General features: G+C 40.2%; 1 protein-coding gene across 2 annotated transcripts in view; it reads left to right on the top strand.

Moving 5' to 3' along the window:
* Positions 1 to 25,917, top strand: part of EML1 (EMAP like 1) — a 103,158-nt gene that overhangs the window by 23,106 nt on the left and 54,135 nt on the right. Inside the window, exons 2-3 of one of the 2 annotated variants that reach the window (XM_067555063.1) lie at positions 16,921 to 17,103; positions 19,601 to 19,666. In XM_067555063.1, coding sequence (XP_067411164.1) covers positions 16,921 to 17,103; positions 19,601 to 19,666 — 249 coding nt within the window. The remainder of the gene's footprint in view (positions 1 to 16,920; positions 17,104 to 19,600; positions 19,667 to 25,917) is intronic. The other variant, XM_067555064.1, reaches the window with a different exon arrangement.

Genomic DNA, 25,917 nt, shown 5'->3' with positions numbered 1-25,917 from the left:
TTAAGAACAAATAATGCCAAACTAACCAAATGTCCGTGTTTGACAGGGTAACTGGCCTAGTGGATGGGGTGAAGCAGTAGATGTGATATTATATCTTTATTTTACTAAGACTTTTGACACAGTCTCACATGAAATTCTCATACGCAATCTAGGAAAAATGTGGTTTGGATGAAATTACTATAAGTTGAGTGCACAACTGATTGAAATACTCTACTCAAATAATAGTTATCAATCTTTTGCTGTCAAATTGGGAGGATGTATCTAATGGGGTACTGCAGCAGTTAAAGTCTTGCATCCAGAATCATTCAATATTTTCATTAATGACTTGGATAATGTAGTGGAGAGTATGCATATAAAAATTTGCAGTTGACACCAAGCCGGTAGGGGTTGCAAGCACTTTGGAGGACAGAATTAGAATTCAAAACAACCAGGGCAAATTGGAGGATTGGTCTGTAATCAACAAGATGAAATTCAATAAAGACAAGTGCAAAGTACTTCACTTAGGAAGGAAAAATCAAACGCACAACTACAAAATGGGGAATCACTGGCTAGGTGGTAGTACTGGTGAAAAAGATTTGGGGTTACAGTGGGTTACAAAATGAGTGAGTCAACAGTGTGATGCAGGGTAATAAAATTCCCATGTGTATGAACAGGCATATCTTATTATGTAGGACATGGAAGATAATTGTCCTGCTCTACTCAGCACTGGTGAGACCTCAATGGGAGTACTTGTCTGGTTGTGAGCACCACACTTTAGTAAAGATATGGACAAATTGGAGCGCTTCCAGAGGACAGCGACAAAAATGAGAAACAGTTTAGAAAACCTGACATGTGAGGTAAGGTTAAAAAAAAACTAGGCATATTTATCATGAGAAAAGATGATAGAGCAGGACCTGATAGTCTTCAAATCTGTTCAGGGCTGTTATAAAGAGGATGGTGATCAATTGTTCTCCATGTTCACTGAAGGTAAAACAAGAAGTAATGGGCTTAATCTGCAGGAAGGGAGATTTAAGTTAGATATTAGTAAAACTTTCTAATCATAAAGGTTGTTCTGACCCAAGAATTCCTTCATGGCAGCTGACAAGGGTGTTACAGGAATGTCCTGATTCTGGTATTTACATTCTGGGTCACCAAAGAATGTCATGCAAGGTCTTAAATGAAAGCCGGAATCACACTGGCTATTAGTGCTGTTGTGAAATGTATGTCTAGATAAAGAAAATATATTTTAAAGTCTCTATCAAGGCAGAGTTGACAAACAGGTTTTCTGTCACCCAAAGAGATGTGTATCCATCTATCTGGCTGTTGAAATGTAAGGTAAATATTGTCTCATTCACGATGGATCTCCCATCACCAGTCTATATGAATGCAAATGAAAGACTGTAAGAATTTCCAAAAGGAACCAACAGGTAGTGAAATATAATGGGGAAAGAGAACCTTATCTTGAGATATACTTCAGAGGTGTGCTGGACTTAATTGGGAGATCAGAAAAGACACCCCATCATCCTGCGCCTAAGAACTAACTGGGCAGTGCATTTATATTCATGAAAATGGATAACTAGCCTTGGTTGAAACATTGCAGAGAACATTTGGGATAAGGTAAACATATTTAGACAGGAGGATAGCCGGTTAGTATAAGTTTAGTCTCCAGAAAGGGTTTTATGATTTTGTTTTATATGTAACTTTTTGTTTCCATTATCCTTACTCACTATCCCTGAACCTTGAATCTTTGGTAATAAATGTATCCTTGTTTTCATTATAGATATATCTAAGGGCTGTGACATTAAGCAAGGTGCTGATCCTGAGTGGAATCATACAGGTATAAGTGCCTCTAACACACTTTCTCACCTTTGCAATATTCTTGGCTAAAAGCCAGTAAATAATATTGATGATCTTAGACAGTCATCTCAAAAGGACACTTGTTTCAAGATTCTAGTTCAAGAGGGCGCTTGAGCAGTTGAAATGCAATAAGAAAGCCTGATCTTTTTGTGACCTCTAATAGGAAAGTCAAGGTTCAAATCTGTTTTTCCTTGCTCAGTAGCCCGTAATAAATGAGTGTACCAATTTTCTTTATTTCAGCTGAATGAGAATGTGCAATTAATAGTCAGTCACTCAGTACAATAGTCTTTAGTATAAAGTATTAGATTGTGTGTGTGTGTGTAATCTGGGCATCTCATTCGTATGTCTGGCTCAAGGATACCAAAGGTCATATTTTATGATCAGCCAAAGTAAGGCACCCATTCTTATGGTGGTCAATACAAATGATATAAAGACATGAAGTCAAACTTCAAAAGCATGTCAAGTTGACTCCAGCAACTGGGAAGCAACAGCCCACAACAGAGCAAGGTGGCAGCAGATTTGTTGTGATGCTGTTAACTACTTTGGACCAGCTTATGTGAAAAACATGAAAAACACAAAGCAAGGATACAGCAGCCTGCAATGGTCATGGACAATCATGTCTGTCCCACATGTAACTGTGTTTGTGGTTCTTTCATTGATCTGAAGTCTCACATACATGTTCACCTATAGTTTTTGCTATATCCTCATGTGTTGAGAATCGACGTGAGACTCCATCATCATCTTTATGAAATCCTCTTATTGCCATTTTTTGTTATCTTTTTTAAAATATAGCTAGTCTGGAATTATTTTTGGCATTCAGATGCTTGATACTGATGCTTAGCTATTGCTTATTAACGTGAGTGTAATTAGAACTAGTTGAAAAATTATATTTTGTTCCACAGAAAATTATGGCCGAAATTTGAAATATTTAGATTCAGAAATGATGCTGTGGTAAGATTTAGTTCAAGTTCCTCACGCTCACCCTCTGTGGATGGGGTGTCAGACATCTCCCACAATGCATCATAGTCCCCTGTCTTGGTGAGGAAGGTAGGGCATCATAGCAGTCACATGACTGCAGTGCATCATGGAAGATGGAAGTCCAACTCATCGAGAATAATTTGAGTATGAGGCACTCAAATTGAAATACCTCTGATGCACCTTGATGACATTTCACAATTGAAATATTTTGGTTTTCAGCTACAAACTAATTTTTTTTTCTTTATTTTTAGGCTTTCTATTTTTTGATGAAAAAATTGACATTTTTGTAGGAAAGCAGACACTTTTCACAAAAAAATTGTTTAAATTAAAAACTCAGTTTTCCATTGAAAAACAGTGTAGATGGAAAATTGTTGAGTGGCCCTAAGCTTATTAATATTAATATTTGTATTGTGTTCATATTTCCCTTCTCTGTTGTTCTTTCCTTGGCTTTCTGTCCATAGTGATTTTACATTTTATTTAAGACATTGATTTGGGGGAGCTGGAGTTGTACAATTAGAACCTCAGTTTTTATTTCAAATAAATTATGTTTTTGGCTTTTATGGATACAAAGAAAAGCTTGAAAACATGACTCATCTGTATCTGATGCCTGTCTGAGTCTGCAGAGAGCCTGTAATAATAGCTCAGTATATATGAATTGCCTCATTTATCTTAATTATGCAACCTCTTGCCATTCTGAGGGAGGACAGGACCATAATGTGGGGTTTTGCTTTAGCAAATTTCATGTGGGTTGTGTCTAGAATCCTGAAATACTTTAATTCTGCAATACTTGGGCTTCTGGAACTTTTCTTAGACTGTAGTTTAGACTAGAGCTACAGCTTTTCTCCTGACTTTGAAATGGCATTCAAAAGGGATTCTCTTCATTCTCTTTCCCACCTAGTCTTTTTTTTACATGTGTCTTTGGTCTATCTTTAATCTTGCTATATCTCTCCCTATAACTCCCTTTTACTTTCTTACTGCTACTTTCCTTTTACTAGTTTTTATTGATAATTCTTCTGTGATTTATTATTCTTTTCTCCTCCTAAACTGAATAGGCATCTTAAAAAGCAGCATGTCCTCTCAATTTGTCTGGGTACTGGCCTCACATTCTGAGTGAATATATTGTTTTCTGAAGTACCTGTTCAATGCAGTAAGGGAGAAGTGTTTTCCAGTTGTTTCCAGTGTTATCTAACTCCTACAATTCTAAACAGTCCTTAGTTCAATATGTTCAATTTACTGCCTATGGAATTCATTTCTGCTTTGTAGTAGCTAAGACATTTACAGTAACTGGGAACTTTAGGAGGGTTTGTTAAGACCATTTGGCAAATATGTATCAGTATGCCACTGAGGTACTCACACTTACTTAGGGGCTTGTTCTTGAACATATCCAGTTGTCTTCCTTCAAATGTCTGTTTAAGTCATAAAGTTGTACACAGTACTTATGTTGGGCTGGGTCATATTTGGTTGGTGACCTGATACTTATGAGGCTTCCGTATTGTATTCCAAAATCCTAACTAATTAAGAACAACAACAATAACAAAGTCTCTTGTAGAAAGAATCTTGAAGATTTGAAATGACTTTTTTAAAAATCAATGTAGCAATGTCTGCCTGAGTCTGCAGACAACAATTTTGAAAGGTACAAATTATACCATTCACCTCAGTGCCCAATAACAGACAATTCAGATGTCTGTTGGTCATTTAAATGCCATGAGTGTCAACTTTTCCACTGCCATCAAAGCACAATAAGAAGGCAGGGGGTACATCATAGATCTGCCCAATCTACTGTCAGTGATATCTCACTTTGGATCCATGAGTTGATGGCATTTGGGAAAAAAAAAACAGTGCTTCTCTTCTCTCCCATCCCCAAACACACAATCTGACCTATAGAGGTAAAAGGCTGGAGGCTGGGGGAGTATCTGAGCTCCACCAAAGGGGAGCCAGTCCCTCAAAACCCAGTGGAACTTCCAAGCCCCCCCAAACACTAAGTTCTCTTTGCCCCCTCCCAGAGTAGTGGGGGTCAGGCCTACTTTGGTATTGGTTTTGGAACCAGGTATCTTCCTCCCTGTCTCTAGTGGCTATTGCTGCAGCCTTTACTTGAGGCTGTCTGAAGACTCAGGCAGACATCACTGCATCCATTAATTTAATTTCATATTTTCAAGCTTTCTTTGCAACCATGAGGGCTAGAAAATAGTGTTTTGTTTTGTTCTTTTTTGAGTGGCTCTTTATGTTCCCACTTATAGGATACTAAGCTCCTTTGTGGAGCCTTGCAGCAGAACCGTCTTCTAGCAGCATCAGCTAGAGTGCTCTTACACATCCAACTCTCCCCTCAGTGTCTCCAATGTACTGAAGCTATGTAGGGGCCAGAGTGCCCTCACCACCTCAGTTCCTTTCAATTATGTGCGTGGCAGAATGCGAATTCTTCTAGTTGCTTTGAAACCAGAATCTTGTTTCTTCCAAAAAAGTTAGTTAGTGTTATCTTATGGTAAGTTAGTGAGTACATAATATGTCTCCCTGGTTTGGGGGTCTGGCAGAACTGGAAAAGCAAAAAAGGCTGTTTTAAAAGATGTGCTTCCTGACCAGCTGTCTTCTCAATATCAGACGACCACATGCAGTGCCGGAAGTGTCTAGGAGAAGACCACTCATCTTCTGGGTGTTTGATCTATCAGAACTTCTTCGCCAGAGCCCACAAGGACAGGGGCACTCATCTGCAACTCCTTGTGCGTAAGGAAGCCCTGGAGGCTAGACTCTCTGGATCTGTTCACACTTCAGTTCCAAGGTCTATAAAGAGTCAGCCTCACTCCCACTAGCTTCTATAGGTTCTGGTCGACTGAAGGGTTCCAAAAAGATGCAACCCCTATCTGGGCCAGATTTGGTTCCTGCAGCCCCCTCGGTCAGGGCCTTGAGATGATACATGTTCAAATCAAGGGCCGCATGGTCAGATCCCAGTGCCCCAGTTCCAGATGAAAGGATGAGGACAAGTTCAGCTGCCCTCACTCTTTCATTCCTTGTGCCTCACTGTGCCATACCTCGTGCCTCAAAGTGATACGACCCTGACATAACCCCTGCAGCTGCAGGGTGAGGGTTGGTTTTGACTGCCTCTTCCAGATTCCAGAAGATGGATGTAGGTGGTGCCTCTGAACTAGGGCTGTCAGTGAGTTCACTCTTGGATGTTGCGGCACCAAGGAAAAAGAAGCATAGGAGCAAGATGGCCAGTGTTAGCAGTGCTGATTTCTGAACATTAGTGCTAACAGATCCATTCAATTCTGATAGGGTTACCATGTTTCCGAAGGGAGACCTGTTCCATCTCCAACTTCAGTAACAAAGGTGAGCCCACTTGTATCACTGGATCCAATGATATCCAAATCTTTGGATCTGGTGTCATTTTCTGACCCAGTCTCTGAGTCAGTTCTAGCTACCTCCTCAGTTCCAGCAAGTTCTTCTTGGCAGTCCAAGTCCACCTTTCAGCTCCAGTCCATGCCTTGGATCCAGGTGTGACACACATGGTTCCTAAAAGGAAGCATGTGTCCTGAGTTCAAGGATCATCTTCTTCATCTCCTGTTAGGAAGAAGAGACCAGATCCTGGTGCTGGTTCTTGCCCAGAACAATTCCTGGTCCCTCCTCTTAGAACCCCTACAGGCTTTTTGTAAAGAGCTGGATCCCCATTCCTTCTTCCAGATCTGTTGCTATCCGCGGTACACTCTTTCTCAGATCTGGACCAGACCCAGGAGGAGGATAGAATAAGATTGCAGAGACCTGTAATGAGGTTCAGGCCACCACTTGTTTCCATGCCTTGTTGGCATGTTCTTGATCCCTAGCTGTTGGGGAGACTGGAAGTCTTGAGGCCTCATTAGGAGCCACCTCAGGATGTCCTCAGTTATCCCCCATGTTCATGGAGAGGCGATGTTTCATCTGCAAAGAGTCTGAAATCCCAAAGTTCCTTGGAATTGTCTCTCTGGATCCGTTGATACTACAGACAGGGATACCTGATACTTCATCTGGGGAAGAGGATGAAGAGTTAGCTCCTTTCTTTGAACAGGAGCATTTAAAAACCGACCTTAAGCCTGAATTTCCTCAAATGAATGTGTGGGATGTCTTCAGCCTCCTTTCCTTCTTAGGACACTATTCAGTTCCATAATTCAGTAGATGGCATGGTGTCCAACTTGAATCTCTCTGCAGTACTGGTGGAAGAGACATTCCACATAGTATTTGATATCCAGTGCCATTGCCAAGAGTAGGATACCTCTCCCAGTCCTGTGTGGTGGTACAATCCCTCTTCTTGTCAACCTATCTCTAAGAAGGCAGGCAAACTCTGCGAGATACCCTCTGAAAGGTTCTCTTATTTCCATGCTCATCCAAAGTTGATATGCTGGTGGTGGCTGCTGCCAGCAACAGGCTGGGATCTGGACAACCACATTGCAACCAGCCGATAAAGAAGACAGAAAGATTGACTAATTTGGGAGAAAAGTATTCTGCTCCTCATCCATTAGTATCAGGGTGGTGAATTATTAGGCAGTCATGGCTCATTACCAATTCTATCTCTGGCAAAAAATGTTGCTTTTTCTCCAGGATTTGCCTGACAAAAGGAGAAGATTGACAAACACCATTTTATTGAAGGGTCAGAATGTAGCCAAACGTTCCCTCAGGGCCTCCTTTTATGTTTCAGACTTTGCTGTCAGAGCTTTGTCATTGTATGTGACCATCATGGATTTGATTCTTCTCTCTAGTTGTGGACACTAGAAGTAAGATGGAATATCTCCCTTTTGAAGGGGAGGGTTTTTCAGTGAAAAGACTGACAATTTACTAGAAAATTTTAAGGACATGAGATTGACAGTTCAATCTCTGGGGTTGATTCCATTTACTTGAAGGAGATTCTCCACTCCCTCTTTCTGACACCAGAGGCTACAGCCTTCAATGTCCTATTTTTTGTCCAGCCAAAGACACCAACATATGAAGAGCCTGCAGCCTCATAGTGCCATTTTAGAAAGAGGCCTTTCAAGCAAGGTTCCAAATCTGTACAGCTTGCTTCCTCATCAGTGCCCTCATCCTGGAACATCAAGCTTCAGTTTTGACAAGATGATCAAGAGTTGAGAATCAGTCAGCCAGCACTTTTTTGTCCCTTTCTTTGGAGAAAGGTTAGCCCATTTCATCAACACTTGAAGGCAGATTACATCAGCCCAAGGGATCTTAGAGATCATGGAAAAAGGGTTATGCCATACAAATCAAAAGACTGTTTCCCCCTACCTCTGGGGACCTGTCTCACAAGGTAATTCTTTTTACAACACGATGACTTTATCCAACCCGATGACAAATGTAATGACTTGCGGTGTATTTTGAGTATGCTATCACAGGTGAGTTGCAGCAGCTCTTTTTCTTGATCAGGCATCAAGTTTAGCTCCATTATTGATTCAGGATTTTTGAAAGCAGGATTTTTCACCCAATGCTTTTCCTTCAGATTTCCAAACCCCTCTGCAGGGAAGTAGCAACTAAAATTGTCAGAGCAGTGAGATGTAACTGTGTGACACTTTTCCTTTCATTCATTTTGTCTTGACTGATGCTGTTCTCCTCTGTGTGTTGTAACAGTGTTGGGAACATGTAGTAGCTCACACGATTACTTTTCAGTCATGCTTGCCACAGTGCTAATGACTTTTGGAATGCTTATATCTGTTCACAGTGTCAAAACAAATCATTGCCTTTTCCTTGTAACTTCAAATTCAGTTCGTTTAAAATTGAGAAGATGTCAGCTAGATATGACAACTTTATTAACCAGCTGTCATCATCAAACGAATTTGTTAAGTTAGATAGTTTCTCTATCAGAAAAATGTGAATCTCATTCCTGTAAGTACCCTGCCCCATGACAGTCACTGTACTTACTGTGAAACAGTAAATGAATATGCTCCGCACCCATTTCTGAGCATAACACTTTAAAAAGCCTGCTATTCAGTGAGCTTCCTTTAATGAAATTAACAATTATCACTATTTCCTTCAATACTGCCTTAAGATCAGGGGAAATACTCTTGGACACCAAAGCTTGTGGAGCGTTTCCAGACATCATTATTAGCTGCCTCAGATTTTTTTTTCAGAACTCTGCTATTTCTACCTGTCATATTTGCTGCACCATCATTTGTAATTCCTTTCAATTAGCCTAGTCCAATTTGTATTTTCCAATTATGCAGTCATGCAGTGCTTCGAATATCTCTGCTCCTGTTGTATATGTTGGTAAAGTGAGACACCACCGTAAATCTTCCATAGCTTCCACTCAGGCTAGCTGCTCTCCCTGCTCGGGCGGGCACTGGGGGAAATTCCTGGGATCCAGCCGTGGCATGGCACAGTGGGTGACCTGCCTAGCAAGGCCCCTGGGTGGGGTGGGCACCAGCTGGTCCTGTCGCGCTGAGCTGTGGAGTACCTCCCGGCAGCTAGTGCTGCAGCTGAGCTGTGGCCGCCTTTTCAGTGGTAGGTTTCTATAGGGCAGCAATTGGTGGGGTCTCAGCCCTGCCACTGTGAGCTGATCTCTGAGCTGCATGGCCTTGGAGAGTGCCTGGCAATGGTCCAGCCCCATGCGGCTCCCTGCAGCTGACCCCAGAGAAAAGGGCAGCCACAGGCTGCAAGGAGCGGGAGGAGCTGCCCCTCAGCCTCCTGAGCTCCCTACCCATTGTGAAGGGCCGGCCTGGCACTCTTCACTTACCTGTCACTCCAGGCCCGCAGCCTGCCGCTGGCTCAGATGGGGCAGCCTCACCCCCCGACCTGGGGGGGGAACCTGGACCAGCCCTTCACAATGTGCAGGGGGCAGAGAGTGCTGGAGGGGCCAGTGCCCCCGTCCCCTGTGCGTCGTGAAGGGTCGGCCCGGTGCCCCACGCAGGCAAGATTCCTCAACCAGCTTGCTGCCTCGCACACCTCAAGTGGAACCAGCGGTGGCAGGCGCCAGGCTCCCCTCTCCACCCGCGGGTCCTGCTGAGGTCCCCCTTAGCCTGAGGCTCTGGGTTGCAGCCCCTAAAGCCCCTGCGTTAATCCGGTTCTGACTGTAACCGAGTAATAAGCTGGGCTTCCAAATGCTCTGCAATATCACATGTTTGCCGAGACACTGTGTTATTCCTGAGAGGAATACTTCTCAATTTTTCAGCAGACTTCTTGTCATAAATTATACACATCATATCCAGAGATGCAGGAAGAATAAGTTTTTTGGCAACTGTGTAGGGCCATTTTCTCTTTTTCTATATGGTAGGCAACCAAATATGATGCCAGTTGTGCCTTATCATTCAAAGCAGTTGACCAACTAAGAACTTGCACTGATAACTTTAATTTCCATTGCTTCCTCTGAAAATATTTAAGAGGCGTATCGAATTCCCCCTGTTTTGTTTCTAAATGTCTTTTTAAATTTGATGGTTTTAAACTTTTGTTTGCAAGCACCTTGCATTGCTGCAAATAACACACTGGGGCTTTGGATCTTGGTTTGCGTTAGAATAGTTGATGAAACCATGTTTCAAAAAAGCATCACTATACTGCATTGTCCTTAATTTGGTTTTCTTTTTAATAGGTGGTTCAGATGAGGTTGACGTGGCAGAATTTTGTCCATTATTACTAGAACTTTCCGTTACAGACTATATACTTACACTCGTATTTTCATTTCAGATGTAGATGGATTTGATGACTGTGTTTCCAAACTTCTTTTTCTTATTACAAAAAAATCCATGTTTCAGGATGAACGTTTGTTGATTAAGCCTTGCAACTTGAGTCTCTACAGCATTAACAAAACTGACAGTATGCGGAAAGCAGTCTTATTAGGTTAGACGATCACATTCAAAACAGCTACATTATGTACGCATGTAGTGCATCATGCATAAAAAGCTCTCCACAAACAAATGAGTCTTATTTCTGGAAATAAGTAAAACATCCAACATTTAAATTATTATAATATTCCTTCTTGATCAAAGATAACTTGAATTAGAAAACATTTCTCATAAGATTAATTATCAGTTAATCAAACAATAGTGTATTCCTCATCTGTATCAAGAGCTGTTCAGTGATATAGATGCTACAGAACTTGTCCATCCAGTCATTCTGGAGGCTCAGGATATCATAGTTTAGGCTGAGTTGAGGATTTGTTTGTTTTTTCAGTTAAAGCTGGGATTCAACCCACTTTGTTATTTATGAAAAATACAGCATAGACTCACCAAAATGTCAATATTTACCCTTTAAGTACAGAATACATTTTCTTGAGAATTTTCAAGTAAATCCATTAATTAGTTTAAATTCAAATGTTGCACTTTGTCAAATGTTTGTGTGTGTCCTGCTGATCTCAGCTGAGACACTGTCTACACAAAAAATGACAGAGAAATTAATCTTGAGTAGATTTGGTGCAGTAGATAGCATTTTCAAAAAAAATTTTAGAATCAGTGGTTATTTTTACATATTATCTTTAAAAACTGGAAGTTTCTTCTTCAGCAGAGGTTGAAGAATAATCTCCTTCAGAGAGAATCTCAAGAATGACTCTCTTTCAAAATGGTTGATATCTCCTATTGTTTTCAATGTGAATGAGAACACAGGCTGCTCTCAACTAAGATGGCCTTTTCAAAAAGGTTACCATCTCTTTGTAGTGACACCATGAGGGGGATAATATGAAAACATCTAACTTGTTTTCAAAATCTGGGATCACAGACACAAACAGGCATTAGTCATAATGATCATAATTAATAATAATGATATGTTTACTGCATGGCAAAACTACAGAGTAAAACTTGTGTGGGTATCTTCTCTATGCATATCCTTGTTTTATCATGTTTGGCTTTCTTTTGTTTACTTTTATATTTCCTGGGTTTATTGTGCTTTTTCTGGGGATAAGAACAACATTACTAAAAATATTTTACCTTAAATTACTGATATGTATTGTCAAACTTAACTCCATTTTAATTTATTTTTTGTTTGGGAATATTATAAGAGGCTGTTTTACTGTGGGACTTGGATTTTCTTACAATCTGCTGTGTTAAATGAAGCTGGTGATCCTAATACAAAGAGAGGATATTAAAAACTAGACTGCCAATATGGAGTTAAGTTTGTTGAGCAGTTATTATCTTATGCTTCAAAAGCAGCTACTTCAGAACAAATCAAGATAGAGGGTCAACCATAACTGAAATTTGTGGCCTTTTCATGTCTTTCTCTTTTCAAGGTATCTAGCAAGTTATGCTTAGTGTATAATTTTTAACTTATTCTTCAGAATGCATACACACATTACGTTCGTGTATACATTCATGAGCAAATCAAATTTATCCTAACTGGATTCTAATGAATCTCATCTCTGAACTTAACCTTTTACTAGCACTTGAACACTCATTTTGTTCTGTACTCATACTTAATAGGGAACTAGGTCCTATAGGTCAGTCAAAAAGAAAGAGTCACGGGTGGCTCATGTTCAGAGGAAAGAAAGCAACAAGGCATGTTTGGAAGCTAAATAGAATCATAGAAGACTAGGGTTGGAAGGGACCTCAGGAGGTCATCCAATCCAACCTCTTGCTCAAGCAGGAACAATGCCAACTAAATCATCCCAGCCAGGGCTTTGTCAAGCCAGGCCTTAAAAACTTCTAAGGATGGAGATCCCACCACCTCCGTACATAACCCATTCCAGCACTTCACCACCCTCCTAGTGAAAAAGTTTTTCCTAATATCCAACCTAATATCCAACCTAGACCTCCCCCACTGCAACTTGAGATCATTGCTCCTTATTCTGTCATCTGCCACCACTGAGAACAGCCTAGCTCCATCCTCTCTGGAACCCCTCTTCAGGTAGTTGAAGGCTGCTATCAAATCCTCCCTCACTCTTCTCACCAATGCTGAATAAAGGGGAATAATCACTTCTCTCGATCAGCTGGCAATACTCCTGCTAATGCAGCCCAATATGCTGTTAGCCTTCTGGACAACAATGGTACACTGTTGACTCATATCCAGCTTCTTGTCTACTGTAACCCCAGTTCCTTTTCTGAAGAACTGCTTAGCCAGTTGTTCCCCAATCTGTAGCAGTGCATGGGATTCTTCCATCCTAAGTGCAGAACTCTGCATTTGTCCTTGTTGAACCTCATGAGATTTCTTTTGTCCCAATCCTCCAATTTGTCTAGGTCACTCTGTATCCTCTCCCTATCCTTCAGTGTATGTACCCCTCCCCGCATCTTAGTGTCATCTGCAAACCTGCTGAGCATGCAATCCAGAGAATTAATAAAGATATTGAACAAAACCAGCCCCAGGACTGACCCCTGGGGCACTCTGCTTGATATTTGCTGCCAACTAGACATCGAGCCGTTGATCACTACCCATTGAGCCCGATGATCTAGCCACTTTTTACGCCTTGGACGCTCAGGAAACTGCAGGAAGTAAGAAAGCCTTCTGCAGGGAAGACCCTGATACCGGGGAGGGGTTGGAAGCCAGAGCCAGAAAACTGAGGCTTCAGTCAGGTAGGGCCTGGGAGTGGCTTGCCAAAGTGGGAAAAGCCCCAGACAGGAAGGCCTGAGTGTAGAGTGAATTGAAAACTTGCTGGGAGTGAGCAGATTTCACCAGAAAAGGATGTAGGGTTACCCTACCAAGACTACAGGCAGTAAAAGCATAGAAGTGACTCAACAATGAGGTAAAACCAATGGACTGCATTTTGGGACTTTTAGTTTTGTTATGGCGTTTTATTTATATAAACGTAGGCCTCCAAGAAGGGGGGTGAACGGACAAGAAAAGCCTGTGTGGAGTTTGTTTAAGAAGGTGTTTGAAGGATAAATTGTTACCAGGGCACTGCAGAAGTACCTCTGGGAGGCAGCTGACCCCACTACAGTATTAATAACAAACTTTTCCTAGTATTGTAAAAACAAATATTTTTGTTGTAAATCTGTTTAAAAATCACTAGGTTTTTTTTGCTTTATCGTTTGTACTATATCTGAGCATACACATATTATTTTTTGTATTTTTTTCTTTTCTTTTTTCTTATGTAAGATGAGAAATCAAAATTTATAAAAGGAAGTATGACGTTCCTCTTTGAGTGATTGCAAGTGTCCATTCTACTTCAGGTGTGTGTGCTCCCATTTAAACAGAGTTGGAGACTTTTCCCTTCGTGGTGCCCATTGGGGTGTTGCATGTGCCCTCTATTGCCTTGTGTTGCTGCACTGTGGTATAAAGCTACCCCAGCTCATCCTCAGTTCTTTCATACCACCTGTGATTGGTAATGGGAACCTGTCAACTTGCTTCTGCAAATTTCTCTCCTTACTGGGAATTTATCTTATTTTTTCTTTCTGTAAATAGTTGGTACTCATTAGGTCTTTATATTTGTATAAGTTTCATATTATTTTTATTGTTTTATTGGTGTGTCGGTTTCTTTTTTTTATGGGGTGCTGATCCTGGGTATTGGGGCGTGCCTCAGTCTCTGGGGTTTAAGCCTTATGCTGGCTACAAAAGAGCTATGTCAGTGAGTGACCCTGATTCCACCCGCCTAAAATTTCTCAGCATGGGTTATGCTACAGATGCTGCCAAATTTGCAGATCTTTAAACTGAAAGAAGAAAGACAGAGGTGAGGCTGCGCCACATCCTTATTGAGACTGCTCTGTGTCCATTTTATGAGCCTTCCCGCTTGGGAAACACACCAACTGCTTTGGCATCGATGCGGAGTGCTCCTCTGGATATTGCCTTGGAACATTGGCACCGATCCCCTTCCTCAGTGCTGAGGAAGAAGCATAAGAGGTCAGATTCATCCAAGGAGCTGAGACTTGTTTGTGCTAGAAGATCTAGGTTCCTGGTGCCATCCACCAATAAGCACTTGGGAGGACAAGGGAAAGGTGTCCTCTGGCAAGAGATGCTCGCTGGTACAGACCATATCCAGGGCCATTGAGACTGAACCCCTTCATGGTACCAACTACTTCTGTGCAGCATGAAAGGATTTCAGCACTGACAATGCCGAAGGCATATGTAGTAGCGCAAGACATACTCTGTCTTTTGGTGCTGGACTCACAAGGTAACAGGAGACAGCTCGCCCAGTCCCAGTGTATCCTTAGACACCAGCTACAGACATGCATGAGGCTAATGGCGTTGGTTCTGTGGATGGATAAAACATCAGACTGTCTGATGTTTCTCAACCAGTGTAGTCTAGGGGGGGTAAACCTACCTTGATATCCCTGGTACTGATCTCCAGAGCAGCACAGTTTAACCTCAACATTGCTTGGTACGGCATCACCAGGGTCTGCTGACTCAGGGTCTTCCTCAGAGTCTGAGGTAGGCTCTTGTGCCTCTCACTCCTGAGATAGACAACAACACTCTCCTTTTCCTTCCTCAAGAGAGTTTTGTTGCTTGTGCCCACTGGAGGTACAGAGATGCTCCAGAGAAAGGGAACCTTAAATCACTCATGGTTGGGGTCTTATGCTATGTATCCATGGCTCTCCTGAAACCTGTTTCCAGATCCTCCCCAGTTCCTCAGTCGAGATCTGCTACCAGATGCTATGAGGAGATCTAGAAGGATGTTATAAGTAGTGAGCAAAATCCTCAACCCACTATGCTGCAGGAGATCCAGTCTACATTACATTTGTCTTTGTCATTGCCTGATGAGACTGTAGCTCCACAAGACACTTTACCAGTAGGGTGGCTACTGGGCTTACCAAGACATTTTCAGACGAGTAACTACCTCTCTTGATATCCCTGTTGAAGTGGTCCAGGAGAGTTTGCCTAGCCTCATAAACATTCTGGTTTTGACAGGACCATCTAGAGTGGCTGTCTCTATCAATGTGGCCATCCTGGAGTGTGCAAGATCCTTGTGGCAAATGCCTTCCTCTCTGCCTCCAACAGCCAAGACAACTGAGAGAAGGTACCATGTGCCTTTTCAAGGCTATGAGCATTTTTATACCCGTTCTTCGCCAGGTTTCTTGATTGCCTCAGCAGTAAATGAAAGAGCACATTAGGGATGGCCTTCATCTACCCCAAAGGATAAGAATGTAAAGAGACTGGACCTTTTCGATAGAAAGGTTTACTCCATAGCTGGCCTATAATTTCATATATGTAACCAGGAAGCCTTGCTGGCCAGGTGCGACATCTCCCTCTGTGACATGTACTGATATTTCCAGAGAATGGAGCTAGGAATTCCAGGCAGGAATTCCAGACCATCTTAGCAGAGGGCAAACTGGTGACTAGGACCTCTTTGCAAGCATCTTGAGATGGGCAGATTTGGCAGCCAGAGCTATGGCATCTGCATATGCTCATGGAACTGAAGGGATTCTGGGGCAGCTCCACCCTTTATATCACGCAGTAGCACGAGGTAGGTGATGGCCCATATGCTGTCCCAACACATACTACTAAGGGAAAAATCTCCAACTCTGGTAAACTGGGTGCACACACAACTGAAGTGAAATGGACATATGCAACACATCTTGAAGAAAAAAGGTTACAGAACTGGCTAGTAACTGTTTTTTTCTATTTAATAAGAAATGGAATGGAATACACAAATAGGAATACAGTCCAAAATAACTCCATTTACTGCTTTGAGGTAAAAAGAGTGCACATTTTCTGACATGCTCTAAGCATGTACCAGTTTCAATTATTTCTAAATATAGAATTAATTATAAAGAAATTTGAAGACCAGCTGTAAATATACAGACTATGGGCCCAGTCCTTTGAGCACTTATACATGTACTTAATTTTTCACATTTAAATCAATGAGACTACTTCCGTAGATTGTTACTTATGTACATAAGTGCTTGCAGGATTGGGCCAATATTGCATCCTTTTACAAGTGTCTCAGTAAACCAAAAATGATACACGTATAGATGCAAAACAATTTATTGGTCTTCTGTTATTTTGGGTACTGACAATATTGGCTTGTCTTTATAAAGACAGGAGCTTATGTGGTAATAAATTGATTATATTGATACAGAATACAATTAATTTATTGTGGTTGAAGAATGAGTTTTGGAAGTAAAGCTATGACTGTAGGGGGCTGGATTTTACTCAGAAGCTTTTGTTTTCTCACACATCTCAAAACATTCCTTTTTATTATAATTTAATAGGACTGAAGAAATAAATTATGCTTCCAGTTAACTTAGATACACATTCTATAGTTTCTGATAACATGTTGAGATTACGTTGTTTTCGCACCATTTTGTTTAGATGACAGTGCCTCTGCTGCAAGCAGTATGGAGGTAACAGATCGCATTGCTTCTCTGGAGCAGCGTGTCCAGATGCAGGAAGATGACATCCAGCTGCTCAAGTCTGCTCTGGCTGATGTGGTTCGACGTTTGAATATTACAGAGGAACAGCAGGCCATGCAGAACAAGAAAGGACCTACCAAAGGTTTGTATATAAAATATATGTAAACAAATATATTTAAAATTGGTCAAACATTTATAAGGTATTAAAGTTTGTCATTTTGTCTTTTAAAGCACTCAGAGTGAACAAGAAAAATGAAATTTAAAAACAAAATTCATAGCCTACTAAATAACTGCTACACTTCCTTTTTTATCTATTTTTTCAGAAACTCACACAACCTATCAAAGCATCTGCATTTTCTTACTGTTTTAATCCACATTTTTAATTTGCCCACAATTCCTATTTGCTGCCTTTTGTCCAAAATTAGATCATAAACTCTTCAAGGAGTGGGTCATCTTCTGTGGACGCATATCCCTGCTTTGTTTTGGCAATACACATAAAGCTGATCAGCCAGTAAAAATGGCTAACCTGTCTTTGAGTATCTTGTACTAACTTAGCTTGATTCATGTTGTGCAACATAATGTCAGTTTATTCAAAGGTAATCAACAAAATTTAAGTTGAGCATCCAATATTTTATACATAGCTAAGGTTTGCTGCAGCCAGAATGACATGATGTAAATAGTAGTAGTCTGATGTAGTCAGATTTGCATTCGGTAAAAGTGTGGTGAGTTTGTTGCCGTTTGAAAGTTATTCAAAAATACGTATTTTTCTTCTTGTGGCAAACTAGATGTGAAAACTGATACCTGAATTATTAAAGTACTTTCATTAAAAGTGGGATATATGTTCACTTAAAACTTAACTTTTTACATGTATATTTGAAGGAAAATATGCATGTTACAGTCTTGTAATTAAGTTATGGGGTTGAGAATCAGGGATCTGGACTTTACTCCCAGGTCTGCCACAGACTTTTTGTGTGACTTTGTGCCGATCACTTACTTCGTAGGACCTGATGCAGCAAAACAGTTGAGCATGTGCTTTGGTGAATTACTACCTTTGTATGTTTTAGCAGCTCGCTGTGGCGCTAAAGTAATGGGTTGTAAAACATGTTTCTTGGCTGGAACATGCTGAAAGAGTCCACAATATTATTTTCTTTTTATCTCTTCTATTGTTGTCCTTGTTTCTTTTGCTGCCAGAAACTGTTTAAGGTCTGATAAAGTAAATACTACTGTAAGTCACCTCAGGAAAAACATGCTCCAATACAATGTAATTTTTGAGGGGTTAAGAGGCTCCATGTTACATTTATAGTCAAAATTCTTTGAGGTGAGAAAAAAAAAAGGCCAGTCACTATTGTCAAATTGCAGCCAGATCAGTTCTTATCCTTAAGCTGCATGTCAGTGCAAGAAGTACAACGACAGGGCCAGTCCTGCTTGCGTTAAAGATAATGGTACATTGACTTTGGTGGGAACAGAACTGGGCCCTAATTTAGCAGATACTTTCTTTATGATGGCAACTTTCTAAGTAGCTTGTACCACATACTGCAAAGAAAAAGCTTCAAGTAACATGAGCTGTTCGGCCATCACAAACTACTGAAATAAGTATTGATAACATTTGTGATTTGCTCTAGAACAGTTTCCCATTAATTTCCAGAAATAGGTGCTACTATAAATATTAATATAAAATTTATTTTTATCGTGATATTTCACCTTCATCATCACTGTCAGTATATCTCCTTGGAGATACAAAGTAGAATTACAAGCATCTTAATAATTTGTTGCTTTTAGCAGTTTTGACAAAATGCTAATCCTCAGTTGTGGACGTTTTTCTCATGAATTATAGGTAAAACTATTTTTGAACAAACTGTACCTCAGACAGCAGTGTAATAACACTTAATTTACTATATGTTAAAATTGCAGTTCACCTCACTTATAGGAATAATTTAATAAATTCAGAGTGATAATTTAGATTAGCAGTGACTGACAATGAGCATTACAGGAGGGATTTGACTAGAGGTGGGCAAAGCTGGAAATGCGGACATCTTGTCATGGGAGGCTGACTGAAACTCAAACTTTTCCCCATCCTCTGCACCTTTAACCCCCAATGCTACAATTATTAAACAAAAAATTGAACTTGAATCTTAAATATTCTCATGCAAAAGACTGACACATACTAGTCAGGATTTGAAGTGCAATATATCTTGATTCATGCAAGTACTCAACAATTCTCAGAGGTGCCGTGTTGGGATCCATATGAGAGAGGTCAAGACCTGGCACTGGGTATTGCAGTGGGCTGCAGTTTCTTGACTCAAATTTTCCCATGGCACAATAGTTATTAGGCTTTAAACCAAGCAAATTTGAATCCCAATTTTAGAGAGTATAATGCAGATAAAATCAATTATTGTTTGTTTCAGTGTTGGATAAGCACTTGTTTGAGCTTTCAGTCATGTAATTAAAAATACATATAATGGAACTTCAGTTGCTTACCTAGTCCACTTAGGAGTTCGTTTACTAATGACTTTTTAAAAAATTAATTAGCCTACTATATAGAGTTTGTATGACTTCCTGCCTTTCTTTTATTTTTGTTTGTTATTTTTTCCTTTTTTCAATTATTGGTTTGTAATCTTAATAGCCCTATTAATCCATAGATCAGAGTATGACTAAAAAAGCAGCTGCTGCTGAGCCTGATAAACATGTCAGTGCTGCTACCACAGGTAAGATCCTGAAGCAACAGAACTTGCAAAATAAATATATAACAACTGACAAAATAATAATATGAATGACTGAGTTACAGCGAGCTAACAGTACTGACATGTTTGGAGCTATTTGATTGCTATAGCTATTTAGAATAACTATAGTAAATAAAACTAAAAAGCCACAGAGTGCATAACTGATTGATTAAAGAATTTTAAAAGTGTTAATAGTGTAGCACTTCACAATTCCAGGTTGTTGCTGTGTTGCACACCTTTTTCACTTTAACTTTGCAGTGGCAACAGAGATAGAACTTGGATGCTCGTGCTCCTGAAACACAGGTCATTACCACTTGATAAGAAGGTGAATCTTTGTTAGCTGATTACAATATAGCATTTGAGACATGCTGAGTAATTCTGATTCCATCCAGATAGGAAGGTACTCAGTAGCCAGCTCATTCCAACACTTGTTAATGGGTTTGGGGTGTTAGACATGTATCCAGTTAAGAAAACACAGATGCTGTTGGTCAACAACAAAGTAGTTCTTCCATTTTAAAAATAAATGAATACATGAAGAGCAGATTTATATTTTAACATTGTTAAACAACTTGTTGTGGTGTCTAATTTGTATTGCAAGATGCGCTAATCCAGTTATTCTTAGTATCTCTAACACTTTCTGTTCTGGTATTGACAAACTCATATAATTTAGTGCTCTCTTCTTGTCAGATGTGCTGCAGGCTTTCATGCTCAAAATGGACTTCAGTGCACAGACATGTCGGCTAAAGTCAGCTAACATGCACAAACACATGAAAGCTTGTTTTGTTCAGTGTTTTGAAAACCAGAGGTGTGCAAGGCAATAGTGATTGAGACACTTACAACCATCATGTTCTGATGTTGTAGAAGCTGGAAAGAGTTGTTCACATAGTGTTATCTAGAATCATGTGCAGTTTTTTTCTTAGTGCTTTTACAATAGTGGTTTGTTTCACTGGTCCAGTGCCCATGGAGCATCCTCTGAGTCCTTTTAGATGTAATCTGTGTTCCCAGTAGGAGCATGAGAAAAGAACTAACTTCTTTCCTCAATGAATACGGTTTAATGCCAAAACTGAGTTACCAAGTTCAATGGGACAGTGACTGACAGCTTGTAGTTTGTGGAAATGAAACCAGCGTAGCCAATTAAAGCTCAGGACCTCATACTCTAGGCACTGTACAGACACATAGGAAAACATGGTCTCTGGCCAGAATTTACAGTCTAAGACCCCAGTGTGACCCATCCGTGCCTAGGGTAGACCACCTGAAAATGCCAAGGTCAGTGCAGGCTGCAAAAGGAGAGCAGATTCTCCCAGCAGTGGTGGTTGACACTAAAGTCAGACTTCCAACCAGCCACAAACAATGCTTCTGATTCCCCACACTGGTTATCAAGAAACTAAAACAAAATTACACAGCCTCCTGTACTGCATTTCAGTCTCTGGCTCCCAATCAGCCACTAGGTCCAGTAAAGAGATAAGTTATTTAAAAAACCAAAAAGGTTCTCCTGACCCCAAAGGGTCAGCCACATTACCAAATCATTATAAATTTGGATCTTACCCAAAATACTATGCTGGCAGCCAATCATTTAGTATCTAAAACTAAAGGCTTATTATAAAAGAAAAGAAACAAACTATAAGAGAAATGTTAAATGATTAAAGCAGTCAGATACATACAAATGATTTGAAAGTCCATATATATCAGGCTTTTATTAGAATTGTGGAATTTGTAGGCTTGTATAGTTCCTCTGGTGTACATCCAGTACCTGGATGGATCTCAGTCCTTTGTTTTACAGCTTCAGTTGTAGATGAATTGATCCAGAGGTAGGTGAAGATGATTAAAGACAGACTGAAGACTAAAGACAAAATGAATGTGGTGCAGCTGCCTTTTATGTCCCTTGACCTTTGCCATGATGCTTGTGGAAATTTACAGAAATAAGATGGAGTCCGGGGTCACATGAGTAAGTCCTGGTGACTCATAAGGTGTAGCCTCTGGGTTCTTTTCCTGAGCTTATTGTACCTTTGAGTTCCCTTAATGGGCCATCAAGCAGCTAATGTTGCAGCCATCCTGTTAGGGGTGTGGCCCAGAAACACAGCACAAGTTGAAATACAGATACATCAAACATATCCATAACTTCCAATACAAATATGACACATGTACATACACAATGTCATCATACTTAGCAAATTATAACCTTCCTAAAATGGCATATTTAATATGAATTATTGTAATTTTAAAATATTTATGTTAAATAATATTATAAATGGTCCCTCCTAATCCAGACAGCATGGAAAACATGGTCCCTGGCCACAATTTACAGTCTAAGACCCCAGTCCCTCAATTTACTGCATGTCTGCCATGTGAAGCTACTTTTGGCTCTATGTTGGCGCGGTGATGCAATGAATTGTAGGATCAAAGCCTAAGAAGTCTGAATTCTGCCCATGTCAAGACATAACAGTAGGGCAAAACTGTCAAAAGCACTTAAGTACCATTTACAAAAGTGACTTAGGAGCCTAAATCTCATTGGCCTTCAATTAGATGTAGGATCCTAACAACTTAAGTCACTTTTGAAAATGGGATTTAGGCTCTTATGTCACTTAGGCACATTTTTAAATTTTTACCCATAATCTTATAATGAAGTATGAGTCTCATTGTAAAACACCCATTCTTGCTCTTTTATGCATCAGTACCTATAGCAGAAACAGAATGGACATCTGTAGAGCCTGCACAGATACAAAATCTGATCTGTGATCCGCAAACATAGTCTGCAGATATTTGTGGATATAAAGCAGATATCCCCAGATTTGCAAAGCTTTAGACATTTGTGATTGGGTAGTCTGCCCCCATAAGGGTGCCTAGCAGTCAGCCCACCACTGGTCATGTGACATGGACCTTTAAAATGTTGGGAGTGTTTGTGGTGTATGCAGAGGCCTAGGAAATAAGCTGTATTGGTGGAGAGGAAATGGTCCCAGGAATAAGTGGTAATTTGGAGAATGTCAGTTCCTGTTGCTTTAAGGGACCAGGAGCCTTGCAGAAAGGTCAGGGCAAGACTCCCCTCTCACCCAATCAATTGGGAATGATCTGGGAGAAGGAGACTAGCATATATGCTGCCTCATAGCAGGGCAGAAATCATCAGGAGAAGGCTGTGACTTGCTGAATCCTCCAAGATAGAGGATGAATTGGGAAAAGGTGCCCAGCTGAGGGTGAAACTGGCTGAACCACAACCCCAGCTTCAGGAGGTGAACTTCTGCCTGAAAAAGGTAGCTCCAAGAAGAGAGCTGGGGCTGGAATCACTGCTTTAAGGAAGGAAATGATAAGGATGGTTTGAAACATAACCCAGTGAGTGCTAGGGAGGCTGAGACACCACTGGGAGTGGAGCAGGAGCTTGAAATAACAGGTGAAGCTGGAGGAGAAGCCACCAAAGAATCTCGGGAGGAGAGTACCATAGGGTTGAACCAGGGGAACAGTATATAGGAAAAGCTCAGTAGAAAGCAGGCCAGGGAAACAGGCTTTATACAGGGCCTTGGCCTGGAACCTAGGGAGCAGTCAGGACTGGGTTCCCCTACCAACCTAGCAAGAGGGTTTGTTAAGGACTGGAGCAAGTGGGCCACACTCAAAGAGACATGAGGCTGCATGCCCCAGTTAGAGAGACAGGCCTCCTGAAGCACCCTGAAAGGGGACAGACCCCCAACAACCCAGCTGGAGGGCTGACATTGTGGCAAAAGACCAGTAAACGAGCTCGATAGCAAAAGCTTCTTCAGAGAGCAGGAGGGAAACTGAGGCAGGCTAGCTGTGTGGCCTGGCTTTGCCACAAGTGGATGTTGAATATCAATGATGACTGTTAATATAATTATGGGCTCAATCCTGCAAAGTGCTGAGTACCCCAGCCAGTCCTGCAAAGCACTTACACGCAGATTCAGCAAAGCACTTATGCAAGTCCTGCTAACTTTTATGGGACTTCTCACGTATATAAGTGCTTTGCTGAATTGGTCCAGAGTTCTCATCACATTGCAGGAATGTGCTCTAAATGAATGACAATACCAAAAATGACAGACCCATACATAGTCTGACACAAATAGATGTGACAAACCCGTCTAGATCAATATTCCAGGAGCCTGCGTACATCTGACTTATTACTAGTTGTTTGGTTTGGGGTGAAAAGCATCAAAAAACAAATTAAAGACGTCTGTTGAAGTTGGCAGCATTATCACCAAGAGTGACAATAAGCCACACAGTCCAGAATTCAGGAGTCTAGCATCTCAACTATATTATTCCAGAATGACTGAAAAATAAAAGCAATACGTGAAATAGTCTTACAAAAAGCAAATGAATTTTGCAGAATTGTATCCCGTCCCTCTGGCTGGTGTGTTTTTCGATATTGTCCCACCTTTTTGCCCTGCCACAGCTTTCCAATAGTAATGATCTAAAAATATACAATAATCTCCAGTCGTGAAACAGCTCCGCAGCTGAGACTTGCTACCTGATTAGCTGCTTCCAACATTTTAATGATAGTTCACATTTTATATAGCGTCTTTTTGGATAGATGGATCCTAGAGTGCTTTACAAACTGATATACCAACTATTTACTGAAACCATTTGATGGGCTTCAAGCACAGCAACTGTTTAAAACAGCCTAGCTCCACTACATTTTAGGGCAGGAATTAAATAATATTTATTACATTTAAAAGGGCAGGAGAATGCAAAGAGGCAAAATATAATTTTCAGAGCTGGAATTTTGCAAGGAAATTGAAGTTACATTTTTGGTCTTGTAATAATAATAATAATAATAATTGGATCTTTTAATTATAAGTTGGTTAGAACCTAGGTTTTATAGCTTCATTGAAAGATGGTACCTCCAATAGCAATGCATATTTTAGAATCACAGTGGGGTACTGGTTTGATACTAATTTTAGAGGGAAGAGAATGCCTTCTGAATCTCACTTCTCCTGAAGATGCCTTCTTTTGGTTAGTGTCTTCCTCTAAGTTCAAAGACTTTGTCACCTTTAGAAGGGTGGATGGAAGATGACCTAGCCCAGCCAGTAGCTGCTACTCCCCTCACAGTTAGGAAAACCCAAGTAAGGAAGATCTGGAAATAATTTGTAGCAGAAGTTATCAAAGATAAGGTTCCATCAAAGTTCAGATAGCTCTATGAACATTGCAATTCTTTGCTTTTTTTCTGTAGGTAGAGAAAACTAGCCATGTTGAAAACATGCAAAAAGTTACTGTTTGTATTTGCTAATTATTTACATAAATTAAGAGAAACAGTTAAAAGTCCAGCGGTGGAATTAAAAGATCCAGTGTCAAAACATTTTCTCTAACTATATTTACTTATCTTTATATTTTCTGTTGTTCACAGCCTTAACCATTGTTTGTTTACTAATACATTTGAATTGAATGAAACGTTTTGATAAAAACAGATCCATAAATTAATCACACATATGGTGTGTACATAATTTATTTTTCTATATTGTATTTTTTTCGTCAAGATGACATGAGAGTAGAGGATCTCAGTTGATTATATCCATGGTTCTATTGATTCCAATGGCATTTTCTTGCTTTAAAAATATATACCTTATATATCTCCCCCGTTTGCTGGGTTATTGTCAGACATGAAGCCACATACTTAAAAGAAAATTTGAATGCAGTATATAGACCTTGGGAAAACTTGTTGCATAAGCCACAGTGTATAGTTTCTTTATTGAAGAACACAGGCCTCTCAGAAGGCTATTCACCTTCCTTTCTGGTGCTACATTGAATATACTTTAGAAGAAGGAAAATGGATTTTTTTTTTTTTGGAGAGCGGGGTTATTTAGAGTTGTGGTGGTTAGTATTGGACTTGCTCATGTAAGCAGTCCCATTGAACTCCAGTAACTCCCAGAATTAGGCCATTAAGCAGTACAAAGGTTTTTTCACTTATGTCAATATGAATATATTTAACAATAAAAATGATTTACTCCTTGTAGCTGAGATTTAGCAAGTGGAATTTCAGAAATGTGACTACAGGAGTATTGTAATGAGAAGTTTTTGAATGCAATAAATGATTCGAGTTGTAACATGTTACTAGTTAAAATTCAGTTTAAATTCTTATTGGAAGTCTATTCCAAAATGATTTCCTTATAATAAATAGGCCTATGTCTGAAGTTTAGTTAATTTGTCTCCGGTTAATTTTTAATCCTTAGTTTATTGAAACAAAGTTAACATTTCAAAAGTGTCTGTTAAATGTGTGTAACGTTTTCAATGCAAGCTATGAT

The sequence above is a fragment of the Emydura macquarii genome, unplaced genomic scaffold (genome assembly GCF_026122565.2).
Source record: "Emydura macquarii macquarii isolate MOO-44397 ecotype Brisbane River unplaced genomic scaffold, CSIRO-AGI_Emac_v2 contig_1551, whole genome shotgun sequence".
Classification (NCBI taxonomy): domain Eukaryota; kingdom Metazoa; phylum Chordata; order Testudines; family Chelidae; genus Emydura; species Emydura macquarii.
This window is presented reverse-complemented; position numbering and strand designations above follow the sequence as displayed.